At 42.9% G+C, this 15968-nt stretch overlaps 1 protein-coding gene across 11 annotated transcripts in view; it reads right to left on the bottom strand.

Annotated features, from left to right (window-relative positions):
- PPFIBP1 (PPFIA binding protein 1) overlaps window positions 1-15968 on the bottom strand; it is a 173721-nt gene that overhangs the window by 20989 nt on the left and 136764 nt on the right. For all 11 annotated transcript variants that reach the window (XM_024214071.3, XM_024214062.1, XM_029911650.1 and 8 more), the window contains 5 exons: window positions 13670-13800; window positions 10740-10793; window positions 3956-4016; window positions 2589-2618; window positions 853-1024 (listed from right to left, as the gene is read on the bottom strand). In XM_024214071.3, coding sequence (XP_024069839.1) covers window positions 853-1024; window positions 2589-2618; window positions 3956-4016; window positions 10740-10793; window positions 13670-13800 — 448 coding nt within the window. The remainder of the gene's footprint in view (window positions 1-852; window positions 1025-2588; window positions 2619-3955; window positions 4017-10739; window positions 10794-13669; window positions 13801-15968) is intronic.

Genomic DNA, 15968 nt, shown 5'->3' with positions numbered 1-15968 from the left:
CATAGCAGAGCTAGGAGCAGGACCCAGGGTCCCATCTCCCAGTCCTCTACTGTGACCACTATACCCCACTGCTTTCAACCAGTAAGGATTATTTTAAAATTGCTATTTTTGTTACACTGCAGACGTCGTATGAAGAAATGGGCACAAAAACATTTTAGTGGGACGCGACAACTGGTCTAATCATTGAAATCCGTTCCATGTAGGTCAATCAATTTTCATATTATATATGGGAGAGGAAGACATGGGCCATATATAACAAGGCTGTGGGTAAATTAACTCCCTGGGGCACAGGACTGGAATGACCATTAAGTAGGCAAGAGTGGAAGACTTTTATTCTGACCAAGGAGGCCGTAATCCCATTTAAACTTCTGAAGGATGGAGGTTTTTCTCTGCTCCTCTCCCAGGGGAGAGATGTATCTCAGGTACCTACATTTTGCTGACACTTTTAATAAAAAGACGGAAGACAACTGTAGTAGAGGTGCTATTGTAGGTATAATATTGGACTGTGGTAACAACACTGCTCTTGTGATAAGATTAAGATATTGAGCAGAGGTTGGAGCAGAAGAAAAATGCATATGAACCACTGCATTTCAACAAGGAAACTGCTACCTTAAAATTGCAGTATGCTATACAGGGACTGAGCAAAGAGGTCAAGGCACGGGTTGGATTGAACTGCATTTGCACAGCATTTTTCTTGCACAGCCGTCAGTTAATCCAGTTCTTTGGGTCATACTGTGGCTGCCCCTGCCCCTGTTTATGATAGCTACAATATGCATAAAAAGAACCCCCCATCATTATTAAAGACTCTTGTACAAAATACACTGGAGATGCTTTCAGGAGCGTGGTACCTACCCAAATTAGGTGCACTTGCTGTCCTCTTGTTATTTTTTATCTTGAAAAAGCCTCGTCCAAATGAAGATCTGGCTTTTCGGGTACCAAAACTGTCCTCATCTCCGGTACCACTATGGCTTGGGGATTTTGGAGGAAGGGTTCCACCCTTGTTACCTTCCATGGGAGCTTTAGTCTGATTAATCAGGAAAACAAAACTTCAGAACTTAATCTTACTGAACTACAAAAAGCTTTTAATTGTGCACAGTCAATTCTGAAAGGTAATCTGGAAATAAAGGTAGCATTTGCACTGTAAAATAGACTATAGCATGCATGTACCGAGTCTAGATTAAATAAGCAAGAACTTCAGTTAAAATGTGTTCGTGACTCAATTATATTTACTACCTGTTTAACAGTAGCATTTCTGTACTAAATGTGTCAGATCTTGCAAAAGTGGCCCTTTAAAATGATAAATTAACCACACATCCACATAGGGTTTGATCCCGTGACGTCCTGAGCTCCCTCATCTCCCACTGAAAGTTTCTGGAAAAAGGGAGGAAGAACAAGCACCTCATGACTGGCCAGTTCTCTGCAGATTGCCAGAAAGTCTCCATGGACCATGAGCCGTTTGCAGAGCACAGTATGAAAATCACTGGACTAGCAGCCTATTTCCATTGTCCAATTGAAAGACACAGAAGCAGCGAGCAAATGGCATAAATGGTGGAGAACAAATTAGATTTGTAAAATTCTGGCAGCTTTGATAATCTAAGATGATTGTAATATTAATAAGCACATCTCTATTTAGTCTGGGGTTTTAAACATACGACTTTTAACCTCTCATGGTCTCTGATTGGCAAGATAAACACAATTCTCCTTTTGCTGAAAAACACAGTCATGACTATAAAAGTGGTATTTAAGATACAAGGATTCTTCCCCATTACTTAGAATTTCAGTAATTCACTGAAATTACTTAGAATAGGAAACAGTGGCTGTGTACTAGATAGTGGTTGGTAAATGGTTACTTTTTAATGGCAACCACTGTAAAAAGATAAGCTCCAAAACAATGGGAACTTGGAAGATTTCCAAGGTAGAAAAACAAGTTAATTACAAATGCTACAAAGCTAAATAACAAATCTGAGACCCAGCTTTGTTAGTTTGTGGTGGAGCAATGTGTAACCTCACAGGGTTGCCGGGCTGGAGGCACTCTATATCCCTTGATCCTGGGCTGTCAAGGGATGAGCATGCTGAATCAGCAGCATGCACTCTGCCACGTGGGAACAGGAACTGCTTGTGCTGCTCTGTAAGGAATCCTCTGGCTGGCTCGGGAGAAGCATCAATGGTTTGGGCTGCAAGCCCCCTGGAGTCCTGCTTAGCCAGGACAGCGTACCACAATAAGGGGTGTCTTTGGGGCCTGGTGAGTATAGGTGAGGGGAGAACCTCAACTAGGAGACAGAGTGATTTGAATATGTTTGCCCCAAGAGAAGGTGGGGAACAATAGCTAATGGGTGATTTTATTTATTCTCAGCCAGTCAAAATGAAAAGCCATGTGTGAGAAGACAAGAGTGAGTGAGAGAATATAAACTTGACCCAAAGTGACGGTGGAGACCCGAATATATTCTCTGAATCACACTCCACAACCTTGCTTGCAGGTCTGCTATTCTCCCTTCAAAATTCTGATACAATGTTAATAAAATGATGCTATTTAAAACACCTTCTGCTCTCTGCATTGCTTCACACGAAGACACACACACAAAAATTACCTCTGCTGGTTTCTGTACAGGTTCTTTGTCCTGTTTGGGAAGGATTGAGAAGTGTTAAAATTCTTAGTTACCTCATTATTTAATTCATTTCAGCTAAAAATAGTGAGATTTCTTTCCTCTTCTATTTTTCAAAAGGAATCACTTAAGAACTATACTTCCCATAGATTAATGTCACTTTTTATTTTCTCCCATACATGCAGTTCTGTTTAGGTTTTGGATTTCATAATATAGTCCTTTTTAGATCCTGATTTATTAATGGCTTTGCACAAGCAAGGCTGGTTTTAATTACAAAAAGTAAATGAATTTAGTGCTGGTAAAAAAGCATCTCTCTCTGAGCACAGTGCAAATAAATCTTATGGGGTATAATTGCAGGTTTTCCCTTCCATAGCCCTGCAAATAACAGTCAGCCTGAACTAGAGCTGCTTATCACAGATTTGGATATAATGGGACTCAGATCTGACCTGTTTAGTTTTGGTTCTCGTTATGACAGATAAAGGTTTTTAACCCTAAGCAAAATTCACCCTCTCCTCCAGTTTCCTCCATCTCCATCATTCACCCATCTCTATTGCTGAGATGCTGGGGGCCCCTTGTCTTCAACTTGCCCTGCTAACTTACATGACAATGGCAAACTGCCTTGTCTTTACTAGGATTTTACCTCTAGTTAGGTAACCTGAATTAAGAATACACCTTTTTACCTAATGAAGACACAACTTTGGAGTGCAGGTGATTTACTTATGTAAATACCTCATACAGTAAGAGGATAGACCCCTAAATATTCAGGGACAGATTTTCTTCACTAATATCCACAGGATTTTGTTACAAATGGGGTCATAGCTAGCTGTAAATTGAATGAACAGAGCTATGCGCTGCTCCAAACTTAATCTGGGGCAGGCAGGCAGAGCTGGTAGAGGAACTGACTCCATGCCACCTAAGGGTATGTCTTCACTACCCACCAGATTGGCGGGCAGCGATCAATCCAGCGGGGATCGATTTATCGTGTCTAATCTAGAAGCGATAAATCGACCTACGAGCACTCTCCTGTCGACTCCTGTACTCCAGCTTGGCGAGAGGTGCAAGCAGAGTCGACGGGGGAGTGGCAGCAGTCGACTCACCACGGTGAAGACACCACGGTAAGTCGATCTAAGTATGTCGACGTTATTCAAGTAGCTGAAGTTGCGTAACTTAAATCGACCCCCCACCCCAGTGTAGACCAGGGCTAAGAGACCTCCCACACCACCTCAGGACTTCTCAACTAGCCAGCTCCAGCCAGATTCCAGCCCCTTGCACCAGTCAGGGGGCCAGAATTGGCATAGACAATCTGGGCCTCAGTATTAAGGGGAAAGAAAGGACTAAAAAACAAAACCAACCACTTCTGATGCCTCTTTCTTCAAATTGCCCAGACTGCTGGATTTTTGCAGGGCTGACACTCTACAATAAGAGCATAAAAATCAAAATGATTATGAGTTAATGAAGCTAGATCCCATTGTCTCAAAGGCAAATGTATTCTAAAGAACTAGATAAAGATTGTATTACAGCCCTCCCTTGTTAACTCCTCCCATGTGGTGGCTAGGTATTGCCAGGAAATCTTCCATAGCATAATTACTGCTATGTTAAGGTACAAGAGGATGAGCTAATGATGGAGTGACAGGCTGTTTAACTCTGAAATTCTTTGCTTCTTATTTTAAATTAAATTTTCCAAAAGGTAGGCTGAAATAGACATCCAAAATATGTACTTGCATGAGCCAAATTGCACGCATAACTTGCAAGTTCTTAGTGTTTAATTTGCATGTATGCATACAGTAACCATTTTGTAAAGGTTTCATTCAAGCAATTTAGGTGGACATTTAAAAACACTCTGTTATTTCACTTGTTAAGAAGTTCATATACATTTTAAAAACAAAATATAACTATTCTTAAAGGAAAGTCCCTCAAGGGGAAAAAAATCACTTATTTTAGGATATCAGTAAAGATAGAAAAGAAACTGCTTTGGGATCACAAAGAAGGAAAATGCATGCACTATTTTTAGATTGCAAATAATTGAAAAAAACTGAACTAGGAAAAGAAAGACACAACATTGTCAACAACAGGTATTGCCAAATTTCATTTTCAGAGACTTAGGTTATTAAGTCACTGAGCTGCTTTTGAAAATGTAACCCTAAGTCCTATTTTCAGAAGTGACTTTCAATGAGACATAGGTCTGGTCTATATTATGAAGTTAAGTCGACATACGCTGCCTTGCGTCAACCTAATTGTACACATGTCTACACTTAAAATTTGTCTCCCACCAATGTAAGCACCCCATATGGTCGATGTACAGAAGAGCTGCATGCCATACTTGGCAGAGACCCCATCAACACTGTGGATACCTCCTAGGAGATCGAGACACAGACTCCTGCCATGAACAGCGAGGACAAGGAGGAAGATGAGGGATGACATGAGCCAGGACCTGTTTGAGATTCCACTGCAGTCCAGTCAGTCCTGGCAGTTGGGCACGGGTGAGCCCAAAGTAGGGGAAGTGTAAATGTATTTCCCATCACAATGATGTACTGATGGCACTCCCAACTTAACAGGACACAGCTATCGACTTTTCATTAATTGACTTGTACTAGAAGTACAACAAAGAGCTGTAGGACTGCTATCTGCTTTTCATTCCCCTCTAGAGTTAGGGAAGGGAGACTATGAGGAGCAGTTTGTTTCTATATACAGGGATGTCCCTTGAATCCTCCTGAGAGATCTTAATGACACTTTCATGGAGGTACTCTGCAGTCCTCTCCCGAATGTTTCCGAGGATGACAGCCTTATTTCTTCCTTTGTGGTAGGGCACTTTCACACGCCAGCTGGCAATAACTTTGGCAGGCACCACTGCAGTGCACAGGGTAGCAGCATATGAGCCAGGGCAGTTCCGGGACACCAGCAGCAGCTGCACTCTCTGTGCTTTTGTTACCCTCTGGAGAGAGATATCAGCTAAAATCACCCCTGCCTGTGGAAAATGGTGCCAGTATTCGGTGTCATTGCCTTATACTCAGTTTCATGCATCTGAGCAATTCCCTCCTCATTTCCCTCACCCTGGTGGGATGTATTCACCATGGCGGTGAGTGGCGCCATACACAAGCATTCAGAAGCAGATGTGTCAGCGAGCATGTCTTGTTTAAAACTTTATAGGAGCAAGGGAAGGGAGTTCTGAATCTCAAGTTTCACTTTCCATTGTGACTACACTGACAACAGTACCTCTATGTGCTTTATCTGCAGTTGCTGCCATTGCACCCTTGAGGGGTTCCCTCTCCACACCCATGGAACGCCTGAGCCAGAGAAGGAGGTGAAAGAAGAGGACTCGGGATGACATGTTCAATGAGATCCTGCAAGACAGTGCTGCATTAAACTACAAGCAAGGGGCCTGAAATGTGAACACTGCAGATAGCCTGGAGAAGGAAAGAACGGACACGAGAAAGGCCCAGGAGTCCTAGCAGAAAAAGGAGAGGAAGATACACCAGGACCCAATGGGGCTTCAACAGCAGCAAACACAGATGCTGCAGACTGTCACAGACCGAGAGTTTCAACAGTCACGGGCTCACTTCCCTTTGCAGTCCATGGGGAACTCCATTACAGCACCTCTCTCCACCCGTCCTCAATATTCCACCTGGCATTAGAGGTCGCATTTTTACACTCCACCACTCCACACTGGGGACATTAGGAAAACCACAGCTTCAAGTACACTGACTTGTGAAAGCCACAATTGCCATATGCGTAGGTAAAATGGATATGAATGTTCTCTCTCCTTGTTAAGTTCTGTTCCACTAATTATTAAGTTTTTAATGTATTTACTTTTACATTGCACAGATTTTTCTTTGCACTGGTTTTGTTATTGAATAAAATTCTATTATTTGGAAAATAATTCCTCTTTATTAGCTTACAACATATGTTGCAGAATGCCTAGCATCTCTAAAACCTCCCACTTACTTGTTAATGTACAATGTGAGACAACTCATAGGATCAGTGACAAACAGTATAATCATCTTAAATGGACAGCAAGCACCGCAAAATTAATAGGTGCATTGACAGTGTATATTAACAGATGTACACCAAGCACCTCACAATGTCTAACATGCCCCAAAAGTGTATGGCCAGGTTGAGCACAGTACACCACAATGCATTATTCTGGCTCACTGTTAAAGTGCTCCTTCAAAGCCTCCATGAGCCATATAGCTCCACATTGAGCTCGTCTAATAACCCTTGCATCTGGCTGTTCAAACTCAGACGACAGCTGCTCCACCTTCGCCCTCCACCACAGTGGCAACTTTCCCCACTTTGCTTCACAGATATTATGCAGGATACAGCAGGCAGCAATACCATTGGAATGTGTTTCATACTGCGATCTAGTCTTGTGAGTAAACAATGCCAGCGTGCCGTCAATTTTCCAAAAGTGCATTCAACTGTCATTCTGCACTTGCTGAGCTGGTAGTTGAATCTTTCCTTGGTGCTGTTGAGGTGGCCAGTGTACAGCTTCATGACCCAGCGGAGCCAGGGAAAGGCTGGGTCCCCTGGGATCACTATTGGCACATCAACATGGCCAATGTTAATCCATTGGTCCAGAAAGAAAGTCCTTGCTTGTAGCTTCATTAACTGTCCTGTGTTTTTAAAGAGGCGAGTATCATGCACCTTCTCTGACCAGCCCACATTGATCTCAGCGAAGTGCCCCTGGTAATCCAACAACGATTGCATAATGCTAGAAAAGCAGCTCTTTCTGTTAGTGTACTCTGGGGCAAGGTGCTTTGGGGCCAAAATAGGGATGTGTGTCCCATCTATCGCCCCACCACAGTTCTGGAACCCTACTGCTGCAAATCCATCCACTATATTCTGCATATTGCCAGGAGTCACAGTCCTGCATAGCAGGAGACGATTAATGGCCCTGCACACTTGCATGACAGCAGCCCCCACAGTGGATTTTCCAACTCCAAAATGATTTCCTACTGACAGGCAGCAATCTGGCATTGCAAGTTTCCACAGTGCGATCGCCACTCACTTCTCCACCGTCAGTGCAGCTCTCATTCGGTGTTCCTGCACTGGAAGGCTGGGGTGAGCTTGGCACACAGTTCCAGGAATGTGGCCTTGCACATCTGAAAGTTCTGCAGCTACTGCTCGTCATCCCAAGCCTGCAGTACGATGCAATCCCTCCAGTCAGTGCTCGTTTCTGGGGCCCAGCAGTGGCACTCTGCCATTTGTAGCTGCTCCATGAATGCCACCCACAACCTTGAATTGATTCTTGCTATGTCCCTCAGCAAAGTGTCTTGCAGGAAATTCTCATGTTCCCCGCTGATTTGGTTCTTCTTACGACTCTGCAAATACTGAAGGATCACGCATCCTGTGCTTGCAACAGTTATCACGGTTAGGGTGGGAGGGATAGCTCAGTGGTTTGAGCACCAGCCTGCTAAACCCAGGTTTATGAGTTCAATCCTTGAGGGGGCCACTTAGGGATCCGGGGCAAAATCAGTACTTGGTCCTGCTAGTGAAGCCAGGGGGCTGGACTCAATGACCTTTCAAGGTCCCTTCCAGTTCTCGGAGATAGGATATCTCCATTTATAAAAAAAAACAACAACATTAGTGACAGCTGTGCAGGCTTCATGCTTCTGTCAGAGATGCGGACAGCAAGGAATGCCATGTGGGTTTGTGGGATTTTTTATAAAGGTGCAAAAATTATGGGATATAGATGACATTATGGGATGGCAACAGTTGCATGTTGAGAAGTTGACCCCTTGCTCCAAGTCCTCACCATGCATTGTCAAAACTTCCCAAAAGACAGTGCACTGGATGGTGGTGGGTTGCACACTGGGATACCTACCCATGGTGCACTGAACTGTACATCGTCACACATGCTTCTGGTGAGTACGTGCAGGGCCGACGCAAGGAGCCTAGTATGCGCACACACAAGCAATATACTAATTGTGATGGCTTTATGCCCCTTTTCAGCAAACAACTTAAGCACATGTTTACCTTTGAGCAAGAAAGCAGTCCCATTGATCTCAGTGGACAATAAAGGTAAATGACTGAGGTTAAAATTAATTTCCCATGACAAATCCCTTTAGCTAGCTGTAGTGGGGTGGTTACCCCGCTCCTGCCCTGAAGGGCTTAAAACAGCCCTGTGGGAAGGTTGTGGCTGGGAGCTGGCCCTATATAAAAAGGCTGTGAGGCAAAGGCCAAGCAGTCTCTCTCTGCCTTCAGAGGGAGAAGGGCCTGGCTGCAGCGAGCTAGAGACAGAGTACCAGAGTGGAGCAGGGCTGGGGACAGGCTGAGGAGCTGGGGAGCTCCAGCCTGGAAAGCCCCAGGCTGCGGCCTAGTAGGAGACCAAGGGGTACTGGGGGTTGCAGAGGGCAGCCCAGGGGTAGACCAAGGCAGCAGGTCCAAACCCAACCTTGCCTGTGATGAGTGGCCTACACTGCAGTCTGCCCCAGGGAGCGGGGGCTAGTTGGTGACTGGCAATGGACTTATTCTGAGGCGAGGTAGGGATAGTGGTTGGGGGTTCCCTGGGGAGGGGAGACTCTAGTACTGAGGGGTGTACTGCCAGGGGGCAGCACCCCAGATAAAAGGGCACCGGGGTCCGGGAGGGACACGGGGGCCGGAGGACAGGCGGACCACCGGCCTGCAGGGGGCGCTCCAATGCTGAAATGAGCTAATTCCCGGAGACTACCAGCAGGAGGCGCCACAGAGGTGAGTCCGCTCCTCTACACTAGCCAATGTCCCTTTGTCATTACCATAAAAGGCAAACATAAGTCATGTGTACATTGTGGCATTACACCCCATATTCTTCATAGTAATATTATGATATGGCATAACTATGATATATTTTATGCAAGATAGGTCATGTAAAATATCATTGAAAAGGTGATGATTCACTGAATATGATTATCCTATCTGTATGCATGTATCATGTTTGTATCTTAAGTTAGGAATATTGTCTATGCATCTATTACAAATGTGCTTACACCTGGGGAATACCCACTAGGCAGAATGCAATCAGTCTAGATGGCTGGCTGGGAAGGGCCATTAGGGAAAACAATAGGTTTTAGAAGATGCTAATCTCCCACCAGGGAGCCTTGCTGAGGATGCTACAAACAGCCTCCGAGTCATGGCTGCTGCGACCGTACAGGGGCATATGACCAAGTCACTTGGTACTGGACTCCATCTTGGAATACCAGTGTTCTTCCACTGACTGGGCGTGGGAACCAAGAGGGTAGACAAAGGATTCCCGCCATATGCAAAAGCTATTTAAGGCAAGGGAGTGACATCATCGTGGTTCTTCACTGACTCCCCGCCCAAGACAACTGCTGGAAACACCTGAGGAACAAAGACTGGACTAGGAGAGAAGGGCTGGACCCAGGCTAGAGGGATTTCTAGCCTGTGAAAGGAATACCTAGGGTTTTAAGCTGCAAGCAAGTGCAGCTTGCCCTCAAGAATCTCTGCAAACTGAGTAAAAAAACAATTAGGGTGAGAATTTGCTACTCATATCCAATCTCTTTAGTATATTAAACTTAGATTACCTAGCAAATAAACAAAAACACAATCTGCTTTGATCTGTTTATCCCTTATAATCACTTAATATCTATCTTTTATAGTTAATAAACTTGTTTTTGTTTTGTCTAAAACCAATGTGTTGAAATCATAACTGAGGGCAGAAAGCTGTTGCCTATCTCTCTCCACATGGAGGGGGACGGACAAATTTTATGAGCATCCGCTGTACAGTTTTCTGATTAGTGCAAGAGGGTATAATTTTGGGTTTACATGCCAAAGGGGGGTGCATGCCTTAGGAACTGGGAGGTGCCTGAGCTCAGCCTTCCCATGCAGAGCTGATCTCAGCATCTGTGTGTAGCTGCATACGTATTTAAAAAAAAATGTAATTCCCCAAGCCCACTGATGTTACATGACTTGACTGAAGACATTTCATACTGCAACAGAAATGAGACACTAGTGTACATTTATAGAAAGAGCATTAGAAATTATCAGAGCAGAAAACTATCAACATCACCAAATTATTTTAAAATGAGTTAACGTGGTTAGAATAACTACACACATTTTCGTGTGATCATTAAAAAAATTCTTTAAAAATATGGTAGAAAGGTGACTAAGTAGAAGCATTTCATTGGTTGATATGGTACTTACAATGGACTGTCACATGGCTGTGTTTCTACGGAGGAACATGATGTTGTCCCTTCACTGTAAAACAGACAAGGTACTACATTATAAGATACCTAAGAATTCCATCAATACATCCTATCTTCTCAACTAGTGAATTTTAACTCTCTTTTTTCACCTGAATGGCTGTATATTACCACAAATCAAATCTTTCCTTCTGTCATCTCCTGTTATAAAAGAAAAAGGGTGGGAGTGAACTCAAGAAGCATGGCAAAGACTTCCTACATCACTTCAAGCACCGCAGGCTAACCAACATATTCAGGAATTGAGTCTGAGTAAATTAAGAGGTCACAGCATGTGTAACGGTCTCACATGCCTTGCAAGAAATGGAGACACAAGCAGGCTATAATGGGAACTCTGGCAATGAGTCAGGTCACAGTGATTGTTTTTAAAAATAGAGAAAATGAATAAGAAATGAGATTCACATTGCTTAAGGCTAGAGCTACATGAGTGGCAGCAAAGCATGAAGAAATATGGGAACCAGTGGAAGAGTGGGAAGGAGGGAAGGAGAGCAGAGAAAGACAGAGGCCCTGATTCAGGAAAAAACACTTAAGCACAAGCTGTCCTGGGTGGAGATGCTTTCCTGGATCAGGGCCAAAGAAAGCACGCTTCAGCACTTGTCTGCTCTAGTTTGTACACTAAAGTCAAAGACAGTCTTATATCAATGAGATTTCATGGCATTTGGATTCCTAACATCCCATATTATTATAGATTAAAAATAATGGTTGAGATCTTCAAAACCCAGCTAAGGAATTTAGCTAAACACCTGTGGAAGCAGAGAAAGAACTGACAGGAAGGGGATGCAATGTATGACAGTTCGTTAGCAAGAGTCAGGCTAACTGTAACCCTAATAACGCGAGATTTGTAGAAGCGAGGAATGTGTGAGGCGAGTGGGAAAGAACTGTGTGAGAAGTTGTTGCGACCTTGTGTAGATAATATGGAATGTAGACTAAGAGTCTACATTAGTGAGCAAAACAAGATATCAGAATGACCTATGTATAAACAAAATGCAGCTGTTGCTCATTATTGTCTGTAACAAAAGGTATAAATGCTTGCTGTAATTGTTTACCTGTTGAGAGACCTGTTCAGCTCTCTCCCTCTATGCAATTGATAGAGAGAAAATAAAGTATCTGACTTGCTGTACCCAAACAAAAAGTGAGAACTTTGTTATTCTCCGACACACCTCTCATTAGCTTTACTGGGAGTTCTGTGGCTAAGGCTGTAATCCTCTAGCTGGCTTTAAAAATCTCAACCAACGCTCCTTAGTAAAATCTGTACTCACTTATGCCTCAGGCTAGAAAAACCCAATTTCATTGTCATATGCCAGCCTCAAGGGAATCAATCTCTCAGACTTCTTGAAACTGTGATTTGTCTTCTTCCTGGTAGCTTATTTATGGCTCCTGTGACCAGTACTGGCTAGTCATTCTCAGTTTCGGTTTGGATTTGGCAGTGCTTTGCAGGATTTTTTAAAAATCTCTGACTGCAAATCGCTTACAGCAAATTCACACTACATATTATGATATTGCATCTAAAACTAAGCTATTTATGTAAAGTAAAAACAATTCTCCTGATTCTCCACTGCATTACATCAGTTTTATGTTCATCCTGGTCTTAAAGGGGGAAATGGAACCAGCCACACACAGGCCATAATTAATTAGCTGCTTCCCAGACTGAGGGGGCATGGCTAAGGAGGGTCAAGTGGCAGCTTAATGGACACCTAGGCCTTGTAAAAGGGCTGAGGGAGATCAGACTTCCCTGTGGAACCAGAAGGAATGGGCAGGCTCCTATAAGCTTCTGAGCCAGGGTCTGCAGGAGAAGGGTACTTCAGGGCACTGGCTCTCAACCTTTCCAGACTACTGTACCCCTTTCAGGAGTTTGATTGGTCTTGCGTACCACCCCAAGTTTCACCTCACTTAAAAACTACTTGCTTACAAAATCAGACAGTGTGCTGTGACACTTCTATTACTGAAAAATTGATTAGATTCTCATTTTTACTATATAATAATAAAATAAATCAATTGGAATATAAATATTGTACTTACATTTCAGTGTATAGTATATAGAGCAGTTTAAACAAATCATTGTCTATAGGAAAGTTTAGTTTGTACTCACTTAGATTGTGCTTTTTATGTAGCCTGTTGTAAGACTAGGCAAATATCTAGATGAGTTGATGTACCCCCTGGAAGACCTGTGCGTAACCCCGAGGATAAACGTACTCCTGGTTGAGAACCACTGCTCCAGTGGAACCAGCCCGGGGATCCGGTGCTCTACAACAGCAGGGCCCAGAACAATACCGTAGGGCTGAGTGCTCTATCCCAGAGCCATAAAGACTCTCAAAGGTAGCCCAGAAACTGGGAACAGGTCCCCGAGGGTGGGGTGAAGAGAAACCCGCAAAGAGTAGAACCACCTTTTTGTTTGTTGGGACTTCTTAGTTGCACATTTGCTACCCCAAAGGGGTTAATTTTTGTTTATGACTTGGCCAGAAGGCTAAGCCACAGCTCTAGTACCACTGGCTGGTATGTGCTGAGGGGACCCATCTCAGGGAAGGAACTGAGGCAGGGAGCACCTATTGTGCCACATTCAGCCAGTCAGGGGCCATTATGGGGCAACTGCTCCCCACAACATTCCTATTAATTTCAACACCTTCTTTGTCAGCAAGCACGTAGCACACTATTGGTGCTATAATGAACTACAACAATAATAGAAATGCGAAAACAAATGGGTTTGGTGAGCATATACTTCAGTCCTAGATGGATGACATATGTGACAGTGCTAGTTTGAGGAAACAGACTTAATACTCTAATTGTCCAGTCACTAATAAACACAATTTCACCTAACATTTTGTAACAGAACTTTGACTTTACATACCAGTTAGAAATAGTTTGTAAAAACTATACCTCACTTCACTTGCAACTTCTGGTTTAGGCTGTGCTTTTATTTTTTCGGTAGCTGCTTCTGGGCTTTCGGGTGCTGGTGGAAAAGCAGGGATTGAAACTTGCAAGATGCTGGTGTGAATTTGTAGTGAGTTCTAAAAGAAGAAAGGACACATCATTAGAGTGGGCAAAAGCTACACAATCACTGTATGAAAATCAAAATCAAATAGATCAGCGACAAAAATAAAATTCTGACCCAGGCATATGGTTCAATTCATTTTCTTTTTACTATAAACACAGTTTAGTGCTTATAAAGATGGGCCAGGCTGACAACACTGGAGCTTAAAATCCTCTGTTGGTATACAGAGCAGGTATAACAGGATGGATAAAAGCAGCATAAGCCACTTGATGCTGCCTGCAATGCATCTCCCTTATGGACCCCCCCCCCATGACATGAAATAATAGTTCACTCTCCATCTCTGTTCAGTCCTTGGCTGCTCTGAGACTTCCATCAAGGGTGCCAATTATTTAAGCTACGGTATTTATTTTCTTTTAAATGTAAAGTGCCTCTCTCTGGCTCTAAGCACTAAGGCCCTGGTTCGGTGAAGCATTTAAACACACACTTAAGGTCTCTGCTGAACCCTGGGCTTCTGGCCTAATCCTATCATTTATTTATGCATGCACAGCTTTATGCATGGGACGCATCCCATTGGGTTCGATGGGACTACTCAGACACATATCAGAACATAACAGTAAAATGTATCCATAGCATTAAAATTAGAAGACAAAAACACGACCTGGGAAAGTCCTATGGAATTTAATAGAAAACTGTAACTTTCTCATAGGTTATTGGAAACATCTTGTAGGATTCAATAGAAAATTGTAAGCTTGCTCTTCATTTCTATAGCATGGTTCAAAAAATCCTGTACAAAGTAATTTTCTATTAAATTTTAGAGGGATTTTTTAAAAGTAATTTCTCTAACATCTTATTAAATATCTACATAATGTTAATAGTTGAATTCACTTTATGCACTTGTGTAAATCCATCCCTGGTCAGTGCAACCCTTAAGCAGGTGCTTAACTTTATGCATGTGTTTAAGTCTCATTAAATGCAACTTCAATGGGATGTGACCACGTGTTTAAGTGATTGGGCCTCAGTTCAGCAAAACAGAGAGGTACAATATATAAACTAACAAACACAAAAGGTAAGAGACAATTATACTTTTAATTTTCAATTTTTATTATCTCAGATATTAAACACAAGAAACAGTTTAAATACATGATGTATACAGGTCTGTCGCATCTTAGGCGCATTTAACATGCGCAATTTCAGCTTTACGCGGTTGGCAAAAACAAAAACAACAAAACAAAAAAAGAGAAAAATAACAATTTAAATACTGTTTCTGTAGTGCGGGCGATTCCGCCCGCCATTACACTCAATATAATTTTCACTATATGCGATTTTCGCTTTAGGCGCTGACTAAGGAACGTAACCCCAGCGTAAGATGAGACAGACCTGTAACAGGACAGTACCACATCAGCTAAAAAGATCCCCATTATTTTACAATGCAAATGCAAGACATGTCTGTGAATGAAACTGCTGGTAGAATGCAGCTGGGTTTCTCCACCATCTCCACCTGTTGTGTCGTGTCTTATACTTAAATTGTAAGCTCTTTGGGGCCGGGATTGGGCTGGCTTTGTACAACCTTTAGTACAGTGGGGTCTCAATCCATGATGAGGGCTTCTAGGTGCTACAGTAATACATTTCACCATTGTTCTCGATTTCTTTAAAAGAGAATCAAGAAAACGATGTATGCGTATATAAATTCAACCCCTGGAGGCAAACACCCTATTCCAAGCTGTTCAGAGCCTTCCAGAAGGCAGAAGCACCAGACTTGTAAATATACTAAATAAAAATTAGGGACATAATCCCACTACACAAATGAGTAACTTTTCACACATGAGCAGTCCCATAGAAGTCAAGACTTTTACTCACACGTTATCTCGGTGTAAGATATTGCCTGACACTATACATCACTGTTATGATACAGTACTCTTTCTTAGTGCCCAATCCTGCACGGCCTGTTCACCCGGATCGCCAGCTGAAGGAATGCAGGGCCATGCCCTAGGTTTAAAGGGACATCAACTCAAAAGAATCACACCTCTCTGAAATGTTCTGATCCACTGTTACAAGGTACCCTGAAGATAACTATAAATGAAACATTTGTGTGTTGGGTATGGGTCGGGGAGAGCCGGGGAAGGAGATAGTATGTTTCAGTTTGCTTGCTTAGTGCATTTGACAGAATTTGGTTTACAGCTATTT

This window comes from Terrapene carolina, unplaced genomic scaffold (genome assembly GCF_002925995.2).
Source record: "Terrapene carolina triunguis isolate 2854851 unplaced genomic scaffold, T_m_triunguis-2.0 Scaffold112, whole genome shotgun sequence".
NCBI classification, from domain to species: domain Eukaryota; kingdom Metazoa; phylum Chordata; order Testudines; family Emydidae; genus Terrapene; species Terrapene triunguis.
Note: the sequence above shows the minus strand (reverse complement) of the source record. Positions and strands in the feature narration are given on the sequence as shown.